A 24,009-nucleotide genomic window follows, 5' to 3' on the forward strand; every position below is an offset into this window, starting at 1 on the left:
ATGCCTTGTATATGAAGGGGACTGATCTTGTGATGAGAAAAGTGCCTTGGAAAGAGGAAATTTACAAAATTTTAGAGGAGAATCATGAGGGTTCTTGTGGTGGTCACTTTGCTTCAAAGATCACTTTGCATAAAGTCTTGCAGGAGGGTTATGTGTGGCCAAGTGTTCAACGTGATGTTCATCATTGGTGAAAGTCTTGTTAAGAGTGTCAAAGAATGGCAAATTGGGTTCTCAAATCAGAAATTAGAGGCACCATTGTGGCTTATGATATGTGTTTGAGAAGTGGGGTATTGATGCAATAGGTCCTCTACCTATGACAGCTAGAGGCAAATGTTACATACTACTATTGACTATCTATCCAGGTGGGCCGAAGCCAAAGCTGTTAAGAACATCACGAGTAAAGATGTTTCCTTATTCATACATGAAGATATTTTATGCAAATTTGGCATGCCATTGGAATTACTTTCTGACAAGGGTCCAGGTTTCAGGGGAGAGTTGGTGGATTATCTATGTGAGAAGCTTCATGTGCATCGCAGGTTTACTACTCCATATTATCCCCAATGCAATGGCATGAATGAAAGATTTAATGGAGAGCTCATAAGGATGCTTACAAAGATGACAAGAAACAATGTGAAGAATTGGGATTTAGAGCTACCTTGTGCTCTATGGGCTTATAGGACTGCCATCAAATCAGGTACTGGTTTTTCTCCCTTCCATCTAGTTTTTGGCAAAGAGGCTTTACTTCCTATTGAGGTGGAGATACTAGCCTTGAAGATGATGCTAAAGCTTGAAGAAGATCCCAATGATGCATTCAAGGAAAGACTTTTATATTTGCAATGTGTACAATTGGATAGGGTGTTAGCTTTTGAGCATTATGAGCAGGTCTTGAAGAAGAATCAAGCAAAGGCAAATGAGAAGGGAAAGAACAAGGACATCAAGAAGGGTAACATGGTGCTTCGTTACAATAGTAAGCTTGATAGCACTTTTCAAAAGAAATTTCAAATCAAGTGGCAAGGTCCTTTCTTGGTCTTAAACAGGTTTCCAAATGGCACATATCAGCTTGCTGACTTGGATGATACCCCACATAAAGCACGTGTAAATGGCTACAGGTTGAAGAAGTATATTGCAAGGTTGATGACTGTGATTGAGGATGAGCCTTCTTTTGAAGAATTTTCTGATCATGTGGTTAATGATGAAGATGAAGTGAAGACTCCCTCATGTGGTTTACATGATCTCTTTTGTGCTGCTGATCATGAATGATCTAGCAGGCTGGGGTGTGGCAAACTATGTTGGGTGCATTTCTGACACCCCGTTTTTTGTAAATTTGTACATACGGACATGACGCCCGATGTCAAAAGGGCGTGTGGGCTTTCTTTTTGTGGTTTTTTTAGCTTGCTTTAGCAAGCATATGTACATGCACTGCAAGTCGCTAGTCTAGTGACAGCTGTCGGGCTACTGTAAGTGCCCGTGAGTGAGTTTTTTGAAGTGAGCTTTGTATATAACTAAAAATCATGTATAAACTTAAAAAAGTTCAGCCAAACAACAGAAATTTGCAGGTTTTAGCTCGTTGTGTCTCCTTGGTTCTCTTGGATGCAGTTTTTTGCCCCGACTAGTCTTCTCTACGTGTAGTCGTGCTGGGACAGCTTTCTGTTCGCGTCAATTTTGCTCATGGCGGCGTATGGAATCAAATTTGGTCATCTTCAGATTTCTTGCCAATCATTTTTCAAGCTTTCTCTCAAGCTTTAAAGTGCCCCAATTGGAGTTGTGCTCATCAGGTTACGACTAGTTCTCTGCAGGGTTATGGCTATGGCAGCCTAGTGGCAAATTGTGTGCTGACAGAATTGGAGGGCATGTATGTATAAATTGTGGAATTGATATTGAAGTTGTGGGTTTGTGATGTTTAATTGTGAAAGGAGAGGCTCTTGTCTTCATATGCATTGGTCGGCGCGTGCTGTAAATCCATGCTTTGGTAGTGTTTTGCTCCTATGTGACATAGTCTCTTGGGTGGGCGACGGCTAGTAAATTCCCAAGGGTCTACTCCTAATTGGCTTGTGGTGTTTCAATGGGATTTTTCAAAGATTTTGGTGTCTTGTAGTTCTCTTTCAACGCTCTTGGGTGACATCGCTATAGAGGTGTTTTAGTTTGCTTGTTTCCCAACAGCGTCTCCTTAAACCCCTTCAAATGCCAATTTTGGTTTAAACATGGAGTCATTTTAGGGCATATAGTGTCCAAAAATGGGATTTCCACAGATGAGAGAAAAATTAAAGCCATTACTGAATTGCCACCACCTACAAACTATAAAGGAGTTCAAAGGTTCATGGGCCATGTTGGTTATTACCGACGGTTTATTTTAAACTTTGCCGAGATAGCTCGTCCTTTGTACAAGCTTCTTATTGAGTTCAACTGGACCGCGGATTGTGACCATGCTTATGAGTCATTGAAAAAACCTTGACTAGCGTCCCTATTCTGCGAGTGCCCGATTGGAATGTAATTTTGCGTGTCGCCCTGACTTTCGCCCACTTTGTTACATAGTCAGTGGCAACGATAATATATCAAGATTGAGTGCTACAAGCTGCCGGACTAATTGGGACTACAAAATCCAAACCCCATTTTTAAAATGGTTGAGTCACTTTAACAGGATGTAAGGGCATCGTATCCTTTTGTTGCGTGATCTTATAATGTTGACATTCATCACATCCTTTTGCAAAAAGTGATACATCCTTGAATAAGGTAGGCTACCAATAGCCTGATTGCAACACCTTTCTAGCTGTTAGTTCCCCTGAGAAATGTCCTCTGGCTATACCCATGTGGGCTTCTTGCAGTATGTATAAATACTCATCCTCACGGGCACAACGTCTAATAATATCATCCTTTCCTAGCCTGTAGAGAGTTCCTGCAATGAGAGAGTAAGGTTCACATTCTTTTAACTAGAAAGTTCACAATCTTCTCACTCCATTCAAATATGGCTTCGACTAGGAATAGAGAAGTATCGGGAAACTCATCATCGACTCCAGTAGGGGCTTCACCATTGGGTATGCGAGACAAATGATCCGCCATGACATGTCTTCTACTAGGTCTCACCACAACGGTAAAATCAAACTCAAAGAGAATTAACAACCATCGTGTAATTCTTCTCGTGGAACAAGGTTTATTTACTAGATACAACAAGGCTTGATGATCAACATAGAAAACAAACTTGTTGGTTAGAAGGTAGTAACAAAATTTCTTCACTGCATAAATCATACCTAAACCTTCTCGTTCTAGAGTGGTGTAGTTTCTCTTAACATCATTCAATTGATGACTTGCAAAGCTAATGGGGTAGTTCAATTTATGTTCACTTGGTTGAGCTAGAACACACCCAATAGCAAAGTTTGACGCATCAATATGCACATGAGCTTACAACTCAACCAACACAGGTTGGTCACTAAGCTTAACATCAATAATCTCGTTACTGTCATTTTTTGATTAAATGGTAAAGCGTTGTTTCATAAAAATGCATGGACTTAGCAAATGGAGAAAGGGGTTTCCATACCCGATATTCACTTTTCTTTTACTGTTGATAAAGGCACTTAAGCAAAAATTAGGATTTTTTTGTGGGGGACATAATCAGCCGTACAGCATGATGAAATTAAAAACCACCGTGTGGTGGGCCGTGGCAAAATATAGTAGTGTGTGTGTGTGTGTGTGTGTGTGTGCACGTGCATGTGTGTGGGCAAGCCGGGGCATCGCATATGATAATCCCATCCTGTAAAACCACATTAGTGAGCATAGATTGCAGACACGCCATATCATTAGTATAGGATGCAAAAAAATTTATAATAATCCACTGTTCCTTACAAAAGTGGATGATTTTTGAAGGTGAAAGAGTACGTATTCAGTGAAAAATAATCCACTAAAAATCTATCGAGGTAAAAAAAGGCACAACCCTTTCCGAATTTTTTGCCAGAAATGGTAGCCGAGAGAAAACAATTTATGATTGTGTATGTGTGTGTATATGTGTATGGCAAAGTTTTGAATGTGATCTAGAGGATAAGTGTGCCTGTTTAAGAAAATTTCCAAGCTCAGAGTCCATAAAGATGCATGGTAATAGGAGCTAATATAATAGGTTTTTTGAGACCAAAGAGATTTGACAAGAAAAAATAGTGCCAAGGCGTCGTTAGTGAAGATAAGTTTAACCACGTTGGTAAGTTTGTGAGTTTTAACTCCTTACAATGTCCACTCATAATGTGAGGCAATAGGAGCTAAACAAAGTTTCCTCTGAGCCTGTTGTTGTGAGCATTCTATTCCGTCTCTTTGGCTTAAAAAATGTAGGTAAAGAGAGATTTCTAAAAAAATGGGAAATTCCCTATTTTTAATAAGTCTCAGTTTAAGAGTTATAAGGGATTAAATATTTTGTCAAAAGACCATGTGTGCATGTGCTCCCACTTTTAAAGTTCAAAGCTAAATGTAATAGTAGGAGCTATTACATTAATAATGTGTGTGTGTGTGTGTGTTGTTTTTAGACTTATACACAAAAGAACATAACAATTCAAAGGACAGATGACTTTAAGCAAAGAACAATGATTAGCACAAAAACAATTCAGTCTTTGATTCATTTTTGTACATCATAGTAAGAGTGAGGTATTATTCTAATATTTTGGACATAAGATAGTCAAGAACCACTTATTCTGAAGTGAAAGAGGCCATGTTCGATAGTGCTGGACAACAGCTTAGCCAAAAAGATCCTAAGTAGAGATAGAGTCATCACTTGCATCCATATAAACAAGACAACAGACTTGTTAGCTTTGATTTTGTATTATAGGTGTCAACAAACCTATCAGTTATTCTCCATGTCCTACTTAAAACCTTTTTAACTTATACCTACCATCCATGTAATATTAAATATCAGCAGATATCCATTATCAGAACAGTAAGCCACATATGAAAGTGATGTGTGTGTGTGTGTGTGTGTGTGTGTGTCCTTGTATAATAAATCTATTTGCACGTTTTAAACCTTAAATCAAGAACCATGACATTGAAGAGAGTATTGAAATTGCATTGGTATACATACTAAAAGCTCAAAAAATGTGGTCACTATTGCAAAAGCACAAAAAATAAAGCTCACAATAAGAAAATCACCCAAGAGCAACAAGTTTAATGACTACCACCAATGTTGCAATGCCATGGCGGTAAATACCTGCACAAGTTATGAGCTTCAAGGAGAGGAAACAATGTCTTATTTCCCCTTCTCTAATGCTTTCCCTCACCCAAGAGCAACAAGTTTGATGACTACCACCAATGTTGCAATGCCATGGGGGTAAATGCCTGCACAAGTTATGAGCTTCAAGGAGAGGAAACAATGTCTTATTTCCCCTTCTCTAATGCTTTCCCTCGTTATTAGTTTTTGTGTGTGCGTGTAGTTTGCATGATTATGTTTGAGCACTTCATGTGTGTGCTTTCATAGTTGTATTTGGACATTCTAGCGAGCTTGTTATGCATGCCCACCACTCAATCTGCAAGCTTATGTGTTCTTGTTGAGTGGATTTGGTGAGTGTGGGTGCAAGTTGGTGCACATTTTTCTTTTCTACCTCCTGCACAGGTGTGCTTGTTGAGAAGAATTATGTGTAGTATTTTGGGTTTTCTACAAGCATACCCTTTAGCAAGGGTTGAAGATGAAGTAGTCTTAGGTTTTTGAAGTGGAGGTGACATAAATGAATTTATAGATAAAGTCATTGGTTCATTAACATCACCTGAGGCGACACCAACTTTTGTTTACACACACTAATTTGCTATTTAGGTGATGTCTTGTTAGTATCTAATGTTCCTGATTTGGTGGAAATTGTAGCACATTGAGTGGCTTAATTAACTATTTTTAGCATAAATAAAGTATGTGCCAACCATTTTAGGAAAATCATTAATAAACGGGATCAACCAAGATTTTGCCTCAATAACAAAAGATAATGAAGGGAAAACAGAGCCGCACATGCAAGCAAGGGTAAACATGCAACGGAGGGGGGCATGCCCGCAGGTTTGTAAGCTGCCAAGAAAGGCAAAGGCGAGGAGGCGAGAACTGGCAACTGTCGTTAGCAACTGAACCTTTTTTTGAAATTAAAGATTACATTTGAAAGCATGATTTGCTCATGTGCTAGTTGACTAGTGTAAGACATGCAGGTTGTTCTCACGAGGGTGAAGGTACGAAACCTGCTCATGCTTGGCGCGTTTACATCAATAAACTGAGCCTAATGTAGAGAATCTGTGTAGATTTAGAGGCAAGTTAATATCAAAGCTACCATTATGTAAGCATAAATAAAGTAATGCAAAATTGTATTAATTTTTCAAAAATAGTGATCAAAAGATGCAATAGAATCAATTTGATCAATTCTATACTTGATTAGTATATTTAGATGCTCGATTTTTAATTTGGAGGATTGCCCTTGCTTCTTTAAGATTTTTGAATTTTTAAGAAATTGTTTGAAGTTCTTATCGCATTTTTTGGTATTTACTAGTTCACAGAAAACATTTCTTAGATTCTATAATATTTAAAAAATAAGGAAGACACACACCCACAGCCACACATCCATGTGTTTTCTTGGTTTGTTTTGAATTTTTGGGGTTCTTTGTTGGTGATTTGTGGTTTTTCTTGCAAGCCAAGTTTGAATGACTCATTCAAAAGCACCAAACCTTTCGAGCAATCTAAACAATTATGCTTCAAGTCCCAAGCCATAATATCATTGTTGCAAACTTTCATGTCTTCTGCGAAGTGAATAATTTATCTAGAGGCAACATCCTACAATTTAAACATGTACCGTCTCCAAGCTTCTATCCAAAATTTCCATTTCTGAGAACCCATTCGAAAACTTCTCATTGAAACCTTCCCCCTTCAAGGTGTCGTCTTCTCTAGCCTCGAACCATCCCTTACTTGCATGTGCTGCTTTGAGTGCAATCACACAATGCACAAAGGCATTCAAAATTGAAGCTAGCATAGCCATTGATGGTTGCCTTTTCTTTTGGAGGGCTTGACCTTGACAATTTGTTGACTTTGAGAGAATGCTGTAAGATTGCAAGCTCAAGAAATAATAATGAATTTATCACAAACTTTAATTTTAAAATAAAATATGGCATTCATATTTAAGCTCGTTGAGAAGCTCACATAAATGACAAGTCTGTTGAGAGAAATTATTTTTTTTTCAGTTGAAGGAACGATTTCAATCATGGTGTACATGGACCCAATACATCTATACTATATATGAAGCAGCTTAAAATTTCCAATGAAGGAGAGACCCTCCATGTGTCACATTCTGCTTCATTTCAAAGAAAACCTTCCAAAACAAAAGTGGAGGGTTAGATTTAAAATGCCCATGTGTCACATTCTGCTTCATTTTAAAGAAAACCTTGCAAAACAAAAGTGAAGGGTTAGATTTAAAATGCAAAAGTAAAGGGTAACATTGTAAGAAGTGACAAGCTTTTCATAATAAAAAGTCAATAGACTTTCTACTTTGCATAGGATAAATGTTTCATTTTATGATAATTTTAGTGAAATCTTATTATTTAATAAGAAGATAATTTTTGAATATACATATTTGGGATATTTGGGTGTATCTATTCAAGGGGTTTTTATGAAGACCAATATTGATATTTTTTAGAGATTTCTAAAAGTTTGTCTTTTTTTAAGAGATCGAGAAAAAAAAAAGCTAGCCTCATGCCGATTTGGTGATGTTTTGCTTTGAGGACAATCATGCAAATAAAGAGGTCGATCCACGTTATTGGCTGTGTGTGTGTGTGTGAGAGTGTGTGTGTGTGTGTGTGTGTGTGTGTGAGAGAGAGAGAGAGAGAGAGAGAGAGAAAAGATTTTATCGGTGAGCTCATAGGCACTATATCTCACCAAGGACATTTTTTAAGCCCTTCCAATTTCCAAGATATTATGGTTTTCTTTGCATTACAGTGTAATTTAAAATGATAGCTACTAACGTTTTTCACCGGTAACAAATGGATGAAATGCCTAATAAAAACCAACCCTCACATTGGCACCCCAAATGAGGGGAGAGATTGCCCAGTTAACGAACCTTTACCAGTTATCTAATATAATTTCCTTTTGTTTTTAAGAGTTAAAATGTGAGCCATGCTTAAAAACCTTCAAATTATCTGAATTTTGACATGCAAGGGTGCCTATTAAAAATTAACCCCACAGAGAGAGAGAGAGAGAGAGAGAGAGAGAGAGAGAGAGAGAGAGAGAGGATAATTTTTTGAGCGCCCAACGAATAATACGGTAAGAAGAAGTAGGGAGGGAGAAAGACATAGCAAAATGTTCAAGGGTGTAGGACCAATTTAAAAAGACACTAAAAGTTGCACGAGTCTTCAACAAAAGTGAATATCTGAGAGAGAGAGAGAGAGAGAGAGAGAGAGAGAGAGAGAGAGAGAGAGAGAGAGGTTTGCTGCGAGGGAAAGGGGGATCATAGAAAATTTGAACGTCATAATTACTGTACTAGAACAATAGCAAAATTTATTTATTTATTTTTTTACACACACAGATACATACATTCATACGTACACACACACATACACACACATATACATATATACATATGCATGTGTCTCTGTGTGTGTATATACTTATTTATTTACTTATATATATACACACACATATACATATATACATATGCATGTGTCTCTGTGTGTGTATATACTTATTTATTTACTTATATATATACACACACATATACATATATACATATGCATGTGTCTCTGTGTGTGTATATACTTATCTATTTACTTATATATATACACACATAGACACATGTATATGTATATATGTATGTGTGTATGTGTGTGTGTATGTAGGGAAAACTATGTGTGTGTGTGTGTGTGTGTGTGTATAGGAAAAACTACCAAATTACCCCTCTAATTTGTGGAAATTTCCAAAATAACCACTAATATTTTGTCATAAATTTCCAAATTTCCCTTCAAATTTTCCAAAATTCCCAAAATACCCTTGGTTGTGAGATTAAATTTCTTCAACGATAAAAAAACTTTGTAGCTTTTCATAAGAAGACCAATTATCTTTGAATACAAGAAGCTAAAACTAGAATTTGAGTTTGTTATGTAGGCTTTGGAGATGAAATGCTTCATTATTTTTGGACTTAATATGTATATGTATGCATATATACATGTATACACATGTAGTATGTATACACACACACACACACACACACATATACAAAGAGAGAGAGAGAGAGAGAGAGAGAGAGAGAGAGAGAGAGAGAGCTTTACATCTTAAAAACAACCATAATTTCAATGAAATATCTATTCATAGTCTTGAACTCAAGCAAACATTGTGTGTGTGTGTGTGTGTGTGTGTGTGTGAGTGAGAGAGAGAGAGAGAGAGAGAGAGAGAGAGAGAGAGAGTCAGTATTCAGACAATTTTATCCTTTAAAAAGTCATAACTATGGAAAAAGACAACCAATATTTGTAACCACCCATTTGAGATTAATTCCAGCATTTTGAGTACAATAAATGCCGTGATAGTGAGAAAAAAAAGAGGGTTTTCAATATGCACTCTTGCTACATGGAGGACGTATGGTTGCCATGCATGTGTATTAGACAAAGGATTATCATGTTACATGCCACCATCACCCACACAAAAAACAAGAGATTGTTAGTCCATAAGGTGGAAGACAGGTGTCATGAGATGCTCCTACATGTTATGGATGTCTATCTAATGCATAAAGCAAGAAAACAATAGACTCACAAAACCTGATTAGAAGAGGCCTTTTGGGGGTTGAGTGAGGGGTGTGATAATTTTGCAGCAAGTGGTAATGTTTCCCTAGGTGCAAATGTCTTGGGAAAAGGACACCTTATATATATGCTCTCTCGTTTTGTTTCCCTCCAAGAGAAAGAGACGAAGGGGGGAAGTGGGATATTTCTTTTCCCATGTGGAAGGGTAATGGTCAATTATGGGTATTATTAAAGTGAGTGTGTAAGTGGAGTAGTAAAGGCACTCATGTTGCCCTCTCCCCTTCTTTTTGCTTTGTGGCCTGCAGAAGGCCATAGGGTTTTAAGTGCAAAATTGTTGCAAACCTCAGGCCGTTCGATATTGTTGCTGGATGACTGCCACGTGTTAGGTTTACTAAAGGTTCATTTGACACACTTTGCAAACCCTTTTTGTGTTGATCCTAGCAGGGCTCGTCCCTTTTTGCCTTGCTCCTAGCAGAGAAGGTGGCGCGTGCAGCGGGTCTCGTCCTTCCGAGAAGGTGGCGCACAGCAGGTATGCGTATTTTCATACTGCTCCTGCCAGATCACCAAGAGGTGTTTGATACGCAGTCCTGCTTGTTTAATGCGGAAAGCGGGGTTTTCAAAATTGTTGAAGGCGACTGCATTCAATGGCAGGGTTTTCAAGATTGTTGAAGGCGACTGCATTCAATGGCGCTGTTGTGCACGCTCAGGTGGCGAGGATGTGGCACCAAGAGGTGTTTGATACGCAGTCCTACTTGTTTAATGCCGAAGGCGGGGTTTTCAAGATTGTTGAAGGGGACTGCATTCAATGGCATCGGTGTGCAGGCTCAGGTGGCGAGCACTGCTCGTGTTGTTCTTTATGCTTGAGTGCACGTGTTGAAAGGCACCCGAGAATGTAATGCTTAGAACAATCCACATGCTTATTGTAGCTTATATACGAGGCCAGAAAAATGCAGTGTAACAAGCCCTTGTCTCAGCTGGTTGTGATTATACTCTGTCATGCTTTTATAGATGTGGCAGAAAGTCTCAAGATTTGTTTTAATGTTTGAGCTTTTGAGCTACATTATCTAGTGGAAGATTCTCTCTCTGTCCTGCTTTTGTACATGTGCCAACAAGTCTCGATCTTTATTTTGATGTTTGAGCTTTGACCTATCATTATTTGGTGGAAGATTCTCTCTTTGCTATTCAATTTCTCTGTGCTGATATGCTGCAATTCCAAATTTAAATCAGTCGAGTCACCATATGCAAACCAATGTTTTCTTCTACTAAATGATGTTGAGGAAGTTGTTATCGCTTGTGAGGAGTTGAAATTTGTTGAGCGTCTGTTGTGGATTAGTTTGAGGGTTTGTGTGTTGTGCCTTAAAGTAGCTGCATCAACCTTTGTTTGGAGGTCCTCTTTATCATGGCATCTGATGGTGACATTGCTGGTGGTGGTGAAGGAAGTGCAAGCAATGCCTCACCCAATGACGGTGAGAGCATGGACTTCTCTAGAGGTTTGTTTCTCTGGCTCGTCGATAGTTTCTTGTATGCTTATGTATGGCGACAATTGATTTACTTGCTCTATGCTGGTGTTGGTTTTGATTGTCGGTCCTGGTTTCTTCTTGCTTGCGAGCGACGCACTCGAAAACGTTTCCTGTGCTGGTGTTGTTCTCCCGCTCCTGGTTCTTGGTTTCTGTTCTGATTGCAAGTGATGTACTCAAGATGGTTGCAGTGACATCATTTCATTCCCTGCTTTTTTGAGCTGGTCCTACCCACAGTGGCCTAGTGTTGCTCCATTTGCTTCTGTTGCATTAGGAGAACCACTGATTGAGCTGGTTGTTTTCTCCCTTGGCGGCGGCTAGGTTTGGCATGTGTTGACCCTGTTTTTGAGCTTAAATGCGTGTTCGGTCATTGCCTCGTCGATGGTCTCTTACAATGCTTGCCTGTGGTGGTAATTGAATTACTTGCTCTATACTATTGTTGTTTTTTTATTGCTGGTCCTGGTTTCTTGCGTGCAACGCACTCGAGAACATTGCCTTATGCTAGTATTATCATCCTAGCTCTGTGGTGCTGGTTTTTTCCTTGCTGTTGTAGGTGATGCAATTGAGATGTTGGTTGTGACTGTTATTTTTTGATTGTTGGTCCTGGTTTCTTTTTGCTTCCGTGAGATGCACTCGAGAACACTGACTTATGTTGGTATTGTCGTCCTAGCTCCTGGTGCTGGTTTTTTCCCTGCTTGCAAGTGATGCTATTGTTGGTTTTTGATTGCTAGTCCTGGTTTCTTTCTACTTGCTTGCGACACACTCGAGAACATTGCCTTATGCTGGTATAGTCATCCTAGCTCCTTGTGCTAGTTTTTTCCTTGCTCTGTAGGTGATGCAATCGAGATGTTGGCTGTGACTGTTGTTTTTTGATTGCTGGTCCTGGTTTCTTTCTACTTCCGTGCGATGTACTCAAGAACATTGCCTTATGCTGGTATTGTCGTTCTAGCTCCTCATGCTGGTTTTTTCCCTGCTGCTGCTACTGGCAGGTGATGGAATCGAGATGTTGGTTGTGATATCATTCCCTGTTTTTTGTGAGGTGGTCCTGCTTGCCATGCTTGAGTGTTGTTCCGCTTGCTTCTGTCACATTAGTAGCACCATTGACTGGGTTGTTTTTCCCCCTCTCTGCAACCAACTTTGGCATGTAGTGACGTTGTGTTTTAGTTGAAATTCACACTCGAGGAATGCTTTTTCTGCTTCGCAAACTTGCTGCTGCACAACATTCTTTTGCAGGTTTTGTTCTTGAGCTGAAGCGTGCATGTTGTTATCTTTGATTGATGGGTGTATCCAATGCTTGTCGTGCATGGTGAGGAAGCTTGCTGGTCTGCTGCATTATGGTGATGCATGTAGGAGCCAGCTTGCTTTGCTTACCATTGTGGAGTGGCGTCTTCCGAATGGATGAGCCTGTTTGTCGGCGTCAAGTATCCTTGTTCCAAGCTTGCATGACAGTCAGTACTCTGGTCCCACATCCAGCGGGTAGCATGGCTATCGCAAGCTGCTTCAACTCATTGACCATCATCTACCTTATGTGTAAGCAAGTCCTTTCAAGGAATATTATCCATGTGCCACATCTGGAGCATTAGTCTGCGTTTTTTGTTACGGTTCCTACTTGGGGTTGTTTGCACAAGGTCTGTTGTGCGGGATTGCCCATGCTCACTCCCAGGTTTTGATTGTGCTCTGACTATTTTGTACTTTGCAGCAGGCAGTCAGCTAGTGCCCTTGGTTTTTGTCACTTGGGATTCTCCGCCTGGCATCCCGGCGTGCCGGTGCAAGCTTCTCTGGATCCTTTCAAGAGCTTCGTTTCTGCGGCTCATTCTTCCTTGGCTTTTACGAGTGTGTTGCATGTTGGACGTTTTTAACGTCCTCTTTGCTCTGCTCAACTAGTCAATGCTACGCTTAATTGGATGCTTCCTTTTCTTGTCCTCTTGCAGAGCTGCGCAGGTTCGTTGAGTCTCTTCCATGTCCTGCAAGCAAACGTTCATCATAGTTGGTGTTGACGAGCTCTGCTGGGTCGCCCCCAAATCCAAGCTTCGAGGAAACCACAACTGGGAAGAGGTGTAGGCGTGCCTTGCTTCAAGGAATCCCTGCTAGCCATCCCGCTAGTAGTGCAGGTATGGCCAGCGTGCACATTCATTCTTTGTGGAACAAGCTTGACGTGTCTGCGATGTTCTCTGCTGCAATGCACTCTTGAGTGTTGAGCTGCATTAAGATGGTGCTCTGCTTTTTTTTGTAGGCAAAGGATACTCTCCACTAGGGGAGGAGTGTGCACAAGCACCGTCTTCGTCTCAACAACAACTTCCTTGTCTAGCTCACGAATTAAGAAAAGCTGCAGCCTCATTTTCTGAAGCTGGCCAATCTGTAGCTGCTCACAATATCTTGGATAGTGGCAAGCTACTGGACAAAGGGAAAAGACTGATAGTCAAGGAAACCTTGCCGCTATTCGTGATTAGAGATATAGATGAGGGTAGTAAACCTTTCTCAATAGAGGGGAAAATGTTGAATTGGTATGGCACATGCCGTTCCATCTTCCCTGGGCAAAAGAAAAATGCACGTTACTTCAAGTTCGACATCGTCGATGCCGATTGCACCGACACAATCACGGTCATTGTTGTGGATCCCTTCATTGAGAGCTACACCAAGGAGCTCAAGATCGGCTTGTTCATCAGGATTGTCTGTCCTCTTGTGAGGGCTAAAAACCATAATGATGCTGGCTCAGCTTTGTTCTCCTTGCATGTCGATGCATTGACAACCATTCGGCCTTGTGAGCCATTCCCTATTTCTTTAGCTTTCTATCCTTAGACGAAGATAAGCACATTTCTTGCTGACGCTGCAATTTCTGAGACTACTAGCCCATGTCCGCCCTTGACGACACTGGCGTTTGTTGTTTTGCAAAGTCATAATTTCCATGAGAGAATTGGCACTACATTCGGGGATTTGGTTGTTGCCGATGGCCCGACCCCAGACGACCGACCACAGACGACAAAGCAGTTGTACGTATCAGAAGCATTGGCTTCAATGTTCCTTTATTTCGATGTTGACAAACCTTTTGTTATATGTAGGTGAGCTTTGTCAACTCTCGAAAGCATGACTACGATCGAGTCATGGCCCAGATGGCTAGGGAGGACACTGTTATGTTTGTGGCTAGGAACATTGGCCTCTTTGTTGGCAAGGTGTGCACATTGTCTGTTCTAAACATCACAACTTTGGTCCCCCTGCGAGGATCACGCTTAAAACAAGAATTGACCACAACATTTCATAGACACTGTGAGATTCTCAGCTACAATAGAGAGGTGACTTTGCATGCTTTGTAGTCAACTAGATAAAGACATCTTTAGTGGTCTTTACATGTTTGTTTTTTTTGTAGGTTGTGGGGACTTTGCGCTTTGTGAACTTCAATAGAGCTCTCTTGCATTCCCAGTGCTCAGTTTGTGACTCACCGAAGGTGAAGAAGGTTGAAGGCCGACTGCGTTGTTCTCTTTGCGATAAAGATCACGTCGTCAACACGACTCTCAGACTGGAGGCACAGATCCGAAGCAGCATTGACAAACGTGTTGTGGTGGTTCAAGTGTCAGGGTCTATGGTGGATCACCTCTGGCCTTTCCAAGGAGTTTTAAGGAGGTCTACATGGAGAGCATTCCAGAGGCGAGGGATATTTTATCGACATCTGTTGTCGAGGGTGTGTTCAAAATTGGCACAAATGGGTCTATGATATCTTTCACTTCTCTGTTGGAAACCTAGATGCTTTGAGAGCATGGATTTCCATAGCTTTTGGCCTTTCACCACGAATAACTATGCTTCCTTACCTAGACCCCTCTACAATCGATGAACTAAATTTTGGCTTGTCCATTGTATATCGAGTTTCATAAGAAAATGGTATCTTGCTTTTGAGCCTTGTTGCCGTGGTGTCTCTCCATAACTCGCTTTCTACTCTTCCTCCTCTCATCTTTTCAACCTTCCAAAGCACAGACTCTCTCTCTCTCTCTCTCTCTCTCTCTCTCTCTCTCTCTCTCTCTCTCTCTCTCTCTCTCTCTCTCTCTCTCTCTCTCTCTCTCTCTAACACACACGCACACACAAACAAACACACAAGACGGCTGAATATTTACAATCTTCGCGTGCCTTTGCAATGACTCACTTGCCCGAACGTGATGTCGATACTGTTTTTACAGCACAGTTTCCGAACAATTCAGACATCTTTCTCGCGCTACACCATCTCCAAAACTCAACAGGTGCATCGCATGACCTTAGATCAAATTTGCTCAGCGACTTGTTTGAGAGCTTCTTGCTTGAAAGACATGCTGTCCCGGGTGCATGCCTCTTCTTCCCTGCTGATAGGGCCACTAGCGCAATGATGGCCACATAATTCTCGTCTTTGTATTCAACATGCACCAATTCACTTGATCTTAGCGTCTATGTGTTAATGGCCTTTGCTTGCTTTGCCAGCTGTAGGTTAAAAGTGTATTTGAAAAGAAATGGAAGCATGAGAACAATATCGAAACCATTTCTTGCAAAGGGCATTCTGCTCTCCAAAACAAGCAATGGCATCGCATACCTTCCCACCTTCACAACGTGCTCAAGCCGTGCATGTGTTGGATGGAAAGAAGATGAGGTGGCCACTTTGCATCGACTATCCTTGTTGCATAAGGCTTTTCCTGATGTTGAGGTGGTCCGCATGTTCCAGGCCAAGCACCCACACACGCTGCACACAACCCAGGCCGTGAAATGCAAGATTTCACGCCTAAAGAAAGAGAAGGGCCTGGTCACTGGTGCTCAGATACGATGCACCCATGCCAGGTTGAGCAAGCCGATTAAGAGATACAACAAAAGCATCAAGGACAAGCCCATTACACCCTGTGAAAAATGTGGACGCTTGCTATTCTGACGCCAGATAACACGTCAGCTTCTGCCTTTATTTGCAGAATCCACTTCGAGGAAGCGAAGACGCTATGGGGATGTGTACGTGTGCAGCCAGTGGAAGAAACACTTGACAAGCGATAGCAATCACCTATGGAGCTTGCAAGAGATAGGGTTCAATCCAGCACTTCCCTTTGTGTCAGATCTAAACCCCGTAGAGGCACGCTTGGTATCCATTCGTATCCCCTTCGCCAAGATACACAAACTGACATATGATGGTCAGTATGGGCTTAGAGGTAGCATTGTCAATGTGCTTGCCAACTTGGAGAAGAGCCAGGCTGTGCTACCTTGCTTCGTTGAGGATGAGGCCTCTGTCCTTATGGGAATCAAACGGAAACTTGAATACGATAGATGTTACCTAAGCGGTGTTGTGCGACCCCTGCTCACAATGCGTGCAACCACTACGCTGCTATCCACACAACTCTACATGAGAGAAGGTGTCACCATCAACAACAAGTGGCTTGCACACCTTTCTAGTCTAAGTATGGCTCCTGCACATACCCTTAACGACACTGCGCACGATGTTGAGCTTGAGGATGATCAGACTGATGTCATGCTTCATGGGGTCACAAGTGCGACAGAGGTTGTCGATTATAGTGGCAAGATTCTTCATGTTGCACCTTGCGAGGGAAACTCGCCGTTGAGCATCTTCATGGACGAGTATTGCGAGGAGTTGAGCTTCCCAATTCTTTTCTTCGGGTCCCCTAGAAGATATAGAGAAGCCGCAACCAAAGATTATCAAACGATTGCAAAGTGGGAGCTCCTGAACATCGACAAAGATTCACCCTGGACATCGATAATTTATTTCTCAAGTCTATCAAAATCATGTCGGGACAAGTTGCTTCCTCTATTTGGGTGCGAATGCACAAGGGAAATCTAGGAGGTGCAGTGCTGACTGCAAGGCAAGTTGTAGAAGACACAAACATAGAGAGGCTTCTCAACTCAAGGTTAGGCTTTAGAGACTTTGAGGCACTACGTACATCCCCCAACTATAAGAAAAAGATGAAAAAAAATTTCTTCGCAATGATCCGACAACTTGGACCACCTACATTTTTTGTCACGTTCTCCTCCGCAAAGCGAAGATGGAAAGAGATTCTTGCTGCACTAGAGAAGTTAGTCCCGCTGAGCCAAGAGCCCGAGGAGAGCTTGAGCTCGTATCAGCGTCGCCTCATTCATGCCGATCCCATTACAACTGCTCATTTCTACGTCAACAGGTTCAACGCAATGAAACGGTTGTTGCGGACCGATTCCTCCATATGTGGCAAAACACGAGACTTATTTTTCATCACAGAGTTCCAAAGTCGCGGTAGCCAACATGATCATGGTTTGTTGTGGCTAGAAAATGATCCATCACTCACAACGCACTAAGATCAAGATATTGTAATGTTTGTAGATACCCACATTAGCATAGATGGATCCATCTTGCCCAATGACCTTTCTGAAGCTTACAAGCACAAGCACCATAAGACTTGCCAAAAGAAGAGCAAAAGTTTCCGTTTCGGATTTCCACGTTTCCCCATGCCATTCACAACTATTATCCAGCTAGGAATACTTGAGGCGAACATAGCTAGACAAGGTAAGCTTTACTTGCAACAAATCGAAAGACAACTCAGTCAAATTGATTTACAAAATGCCCCTACATTTGAAGAATGGCTAGAACAAGTACAATTCTCCATGGAATAGTACTTGCTTGCATTGCAAGCAACTATCTCAGGACCCACTATTTTCCTCAAGCGCAAACCAAGCAATATATTCACAAACAACTTCAACAAGTCAATAGCTTCACTTTGGAATGCAAACACAGATATACAGTTTGTGCTAAACGCACATGGAGCTACGAGCTATTGCACCTCATACATGATAAAAATGGACAATACATTAATAGGAGCAATCAAGGCACAGGTTGATCACTGTGTCGCAAACAATGCAACAATGTTGAAGAGACTACGAAAAGTTGGTAGCACAATCCTTAACACACAACAAATTAGTTCACAGCAAGCTGATTACATATGCCTCTACTTCCATTGCATAGCTCGTCTAGAGAAATCATATATATAAATGCTAATCCATGTGAAGAGCGAGCTCTAGTCCTGAAAAAAGAGAATGCCTTGCAAAAAATGCACCCTGACACGATAGAAATCTTCTCTGCCTCCATCATTGACAAATATGCCTCTAGACCACACTCGTTCTTTGCCATGTGCCTGGCCCAGTTCGCTTCCACAACAAAAAATCCCTCCAAGCCTAACACATTGTTGCGGAGGGCACGCATTGTACGGTACGTTAGATACAATAAAGACCCTGACAACCACTATATAGAACAATGCCTTCTCTTCTTGCCGTGGTCAAGCCATGAGAATGAGCACCTACCCGAAGGTTTGTCTTGGATCGATGTCTACACTTCAAACATTGAGACAATGAAAAACAATGAATCACAGTTCGTTGTCGTACCAGCTCCACTCGACAGATTCGCAACAGCTGTCACATACTCACGCAACACGAGAAGTGTAAGTTCCTTGAACGATTCCGACAATGCCAACGTGATGATCAACACCCCATCAAAGCAACCAATGAAGAAACCATTTGCTTTGCATTTTTCCAAACATATTGGCATGACCAATGAGGATTTCCACGCATCAATAAAGAAGCTAAACCCACAACAGCGACTCATCCTCGATGATGTCATGCTCAAAAAACGCATAGCGCCATTAGAAAAGATACACCTCTTCCTCACAGGTGGAGCGGGCACTGGAAAAACATTCACACTGCTCTTGCTAGTCGAAGCCCTCATTCGTTTCTACACGCATAAGTCGGGCCAGAATGCTGACTTTCCTAAGGCACTCTTGATGGCATATACAGGCAAGGCAACATTCACCATTGGTGGTACAACTATACACTCAGCTTTACATTCGACTTTGATAACTACGACACACACAAGCCTCAGAGTAGAAAATCTAGATGCATTATGCTTACTTTATCAAGATTTAGAGCTTCTAGTGTTTGATGAAGTCTCCTTGATAGGATCAAGTGTCTTCTCATTGGCTGACTCACGTCTTTGTGCCATCAAGAGAAAACACGACCAACCTTTTGGTGGCCTTGATTTCATACTTTGTGGTGACCTCTGCCAAGCTAGCCCAGTCAAAGTCTCTTGGATATTCACAAGCAAGCAGGCTCTTCTCGAGGCGGTCACACCTTCGTACTGGCATGAATTCCCTAAGTGCTACAAACTAATGATCATAATGAGACAAACCGATGCACAGTTTATAGAGGTGCTCAACCGAATGAGAATTGGCTCGCACACCTGCAGCGACCTTGCATACATTAACAACTCCTTCCACAGAGAGTTTCCTGTTGACATAACCATATCACACCTATTCTACTCTAACAAGGCAAAGGATGAACACAATGAAAAGGTCTTCGCACAATTGCCCGGTGAGCCACACATATTCAAAGTGATTGATAAGCGTGCCGCTTCTTGCAGCAAAACAATAGCAATTCCATTGGATGCTAGGCAAACTGCGGGTCTCCAAGCAACATTGTGTCTGAAGCAAGGGCTAGTGGTCGAGCTATACGTTGGAAACTTAGATATTCTCGAAGGCCTTGTCAATGGTGCAGAAGGCGTCTACAATCTCTGCACTACGTTCTTCGACACAACAAGACTCTGGATTCATTTCACCAACCCCAGCATAGGGCAAAAACAAAGGTATGACCACCGTCATCTTCGCAACCCACTCATATTGCCTGGTTGGACACCAATTCTCCGCATTGCACGTGAATTCCCTTGGGTCATTGCAAAGGCACGTGAAGATTGTAAATATTTAGTCGTCTTGTGTGTTTGTTTGTGTGTGTGTGTGTGTGTTAGAGAGAGAGAGAGAGAGAGAGAGAGAGAGAGAGAGAGAGAGAGAGAGAGAGAGAGAGACTTATGTGTATCATTTCTATATCATTCCAATTTTATTAGATGATTCAAATCTTGAAATAATTCAATGAGGTTTTTTCTATGATGCTAGAATATTCTATAACTTCTTTATTGATGTCAATGGTGGCATCTTCTTTATTAGTGAGGCATCTTTAAAGTTTCCATAAAGAAGATGCTCCCCTACTATGGATATAATGGTTGCAACTAACAAATTGAGTCCATGAAGTTTCTAGGAGAGAAAGAAATGTAGCCAGGCTAAAATGTAAGAAAATAAATTTGATGTGATCAAAAGCTCAACACTAAAGTAGAGTATGATATTTGTACTCTCAAATTTTCAAGGATATAATGTGCATACAAAAAGACTCTCTCCTACATTGCCTCAATGTTCGGTCTCACATGTAAGGGAGCAAGAGCTAAGGAGCTGAGCCAAATGGTTGGTATGATATAGATTGTGCATAACACTAGAATGGTAACATGACACTTTTATGTCCTTGGACACTTTTGTGTCCTGTTAAGTGACCATTTTGCTTGAATTATTTGAAGAGTATGAAAATGAATTTTTAGGTGCTATATATCCACAAAGTTGCCTTATGAGCTGAAAAAAACTTAGCATTTTTTTTTGAGTATCGATCTCACCATTAACCTTACTCTTGCACAACATTTTTGAACCTAAACTGTGTGAAAGAACGGGTCCTGTTTTTGGCTTTTTTTCAATTTTTGGCAACTATACCACTCTAAACTTCATGTTTGTGAGGTTTAGATGGCTAGAGGTTAGGTCTTCATAGTTCTCAACATGTTTTGATGCTTGTAGGGAGAGATAAGTGTTAAAATTGAAAGTTATGACCAATTTACAAGAATTGCATAATCCTGTTTTTTTGGCCAAAATTAGCACTTTTATGATTTTTTTGGTGGCTTTCTTGATATCCAAATTAAATTTTGATTGTGTAAGTGTAATGTATAACATAAATCTAATCCCTTGAGTTTTGGGGGACCTAATATGCTATATAGCATAGTATATGATGATGGTTGAGTTTTTTTATTTTGCTGAAGAATACGATACATTTTAGAGTAGCAAGTATAACTTTCTCAATATTGCTAGTTTCTTAGGCCAATTGTGTGTATTTTGTAGGTAGTAACCATATCTAATCATAGACTACAAACTTGGCTAGATATTGAGTAGTTTCTATGGGTTTCTAGAGGTCATATTGCTAAACCCAATTTTTTCATGTTTGCTGTGTTTAGCACTTTATCATTGCCCCCAAGGTTCCAATTGTAAGAGATCCATTATCCTTTTGACATGCTCCATGGCTCCTTTTGAATCCAGAGGCCCAAAGGGAACTAAGAAAACATGTATATAGTATCTGTATTGAGCGTGACTATAGCAACCTTGATGATAGGTCCGCAGAATGGCAAAAATGCAACTTTTTTGTACCTATTTTTTTTGCCCAAAAATAAATTAGTGAGGTAAAAGCAACCATATGTTTTGGTCACCAACCCATTGAAGTTAACGGGGCATTTTATCTCATTTCCTACAAAAATCTCCACTCTTATTTATATGCAATCAACCGTAAGAAATTGCTGTTTTGGGAAAAATGCACTGGTCTATCAACTTTGGAGGCTTGTAGTGACCAAGGGATGAGAAAAATTACAAGTTTCTCATTTTTTCCATATGTAGTAGTTATTGAACTATAAGCTCATGAAAGGATTTTGCAAAATGAGTGGATCTACTATGGTTTTGGAATTTTTTCCCAAAACCCTGAAAGGACACTTTTATGTCCTGTTGGGTTACCATTCTAGTGATAAGGGAATAGTGTCAAGCATGTAAATGGTTGAATACAATATGCTCTCACAAAGAGGAACATGATTTTGTAATTTGGAGAGAGAGGTAGAGAAATATCAATGGCATGCATGATTTCAGGTCATCGACTTCATTTTGCACCACATCCTTCAATTTAACATAATGGTCGAAACTCTTACAAAAATAAGCAGCTAAGCAAACTTATTTTACTTTCAGTTCTATCACATTTAAAGATACAAATAACATGAAAATGTAAATAAACAAATAGTGTGAACCTTATTGTGTTAAGCTACTTATGCATTATTGTGATTAGGCGATGATTTAAACCATTAGTATGCTTGTGGAGAAAACGTAGATAGAGATGCAAGCGAGTCATCTCGACAGAAACATATATGGAAGGGTCAATCATGTTCTTAATATTAATAGAAAGCAAACTCATCTCTTTGAAACTTGACACTTTCTTGCTACATTTTGAAACTATGAGCCCTAATCTTTTTCTTACACAATGTAGCAGTCATTGGTCCTCATCTTTAACAACTTGCTAGCTTACCCAATTTGTACTTCTTGACTTGGTAGCACTTTTGTCAACCCTAGGTAGACCAAGGAAAAGACATCCTTCTTATTATATAGGCAGTTATGATGTGCACTACTACCATGCCTTGCTCATAAGAAAGAAGCAAGGATAGAAGCAAGTAAGAGAGTGGAGTAGAGATATTGAATCCAATCGTGTTCCTATCATTGAAACCAATTCTAGAACCCACGTGGTTTTCAAAAAATGTTACTCACATTGACTTCTCTTAGAATTCATCTCTTCATACCGTGCTAACTTATCTAATCTCTATCATCAAGTTTGGAAGCATTGCTAGATCAAGATAGACCAAAAGGAGGACTCTCTCTCTCTCTCTCTCTACGTACCCCAACAGAAGGAGTGCACTCCTATGTTTATTGAGAAAACGCTAGCACCTCATGAAAGATAACGTTTATGAGAAGCTCCCAAGCTTGGTTTAATAGTATGCTTTGCATCATCTTATATATAGACCAAAAGAAGGACTCTCTCTCTCTCTCTCTCTCTCTCTCTCTCTACCCACCCCAATAGAAGGAGAGCACGCATAAGTTTGTTGAACAAAGGCTAGCACCTCATGAAAGATAATGTTTATGAGAAGCTCCCAAGCTTGGTTTTAAAAACTTACATATATTCATGTTCTGTTAAAATCTATCAAGAGGTTGTGTCATGCATCATTTTTAGAAATACAATAGACTATACATTTAGAAAGAGAGTATTGATAGTGTTCTAATTGGAACATAAGATAGCCCTATGAGAATACATGCAATGTTTCCTTGACCGCAGCAACGCGTGGGTCACATACTAGTATCTATCTATACTATACATAATGCAGCTTAATAATTTCAAGCAAGAAGAAGGCATCCACGTGTCATGCATTGGTTCACTTCACAAAAGTCTAGACCAAACATCTAATGTAAAATGCAAAAGTGAAGGGTCAGATTTGACATGTAGAGGGAAATGAAAAGCCTTTCAAAATGTACAGAGTAAAGACCAAAGACTTTCAACTGTACATAGAATAAATGTATAAATTTAGTTTCACTCCACCTAGGCAAGTAAAGATAATTTTGGTGGAGATTTTGTTATTTAATAAAACTTTGATTTTTAATGATATATTTCGCTTCGTTTTATCAAGGGGCTTTTTTCAAGACCAATATTGATACCTTTTATAAATTTGTGTAAGTTTTTATTTTTAAAAGCGGTTGAGAAAAAGGAGAAGGTTCGCATGTCCGCACATCAATTTAGGTCGGTCTCGCTTTGAGGGCATGCATTCAAATGAAGGGGTTGTTATCTACATTATTTTGAGAGAGAGAGAGAGAGAGAGAGAGAGAGATTGATTTTACGATTGAGCTCATGGGGACTCCTACTCACTAGGGACACCCTTGCCCTTCAAATTTCCAAGAAATTGTTATTTTCTTAATATTATTATGTATTTTCAAAAGAGTAGCTAATATTATTTCCATATAAAACAAGAAAAATGCCTTGAAATGGGTAAAATTTTTGAAAAAAAAACACCCCTAACATTGGCATCTCAAATGGGGAGAGAGATTTCCCAATTGGCGGGCCTTTTATCAAGTCAGAGTTATTAGATTCTTTT

General features: G+C 40.3%; 1 protein-coding gene and 1 pseudogene across 1 annotated transcript; one reads left to right on the forward strand and one right to left on the reverse strand.

Moving 5' to 3' along the window:
• Nucleotides 1-13,124: 13,124 nt before the first annotated feature.
• LOC147440904 (uncharacterized) lies at nucleotides 13,125-13,566 on the reverse strand (annotated as a pseudogene).
• Nucleotides 13,567-18,553: 4,987 nt separating this feature from the next.
• Nucleotides 18,554-20,098, forward strand: LOC147440905 (uncharacterized). The gene is made up of 2 exons (XM_086483353.1): nucleotides 18,554-19,839; nucleotides 20,095-20,098. Exons 1-2 carry the CDS (start codon nucleotides 18,554-18,556, stop codon nucleotides 20,096-20,098), a joined length of 1,290 nt encoding a protein of 429 aa, XP_086339479.1.
• Nucleotides 20,099-24,009: the final 3,911 nt, after the last annotated feature.

Source organism: Adiantum capillus-veneris, chromosome 15, assembly GCF_014529385.1.
Source record: "Adiantum capillus-veneris isolate H3 chromosome 15, ASM1452938v2, whole genome shotgun sequence".
In the NCBI taxonomy this organism is placed as follows: Eukaryota; Viridiplantae; Streptophyta; class Polypodiopsida; order Polypodiales; family Pteridaceae; genus Adiantum; species Adiantum capillus-veneris.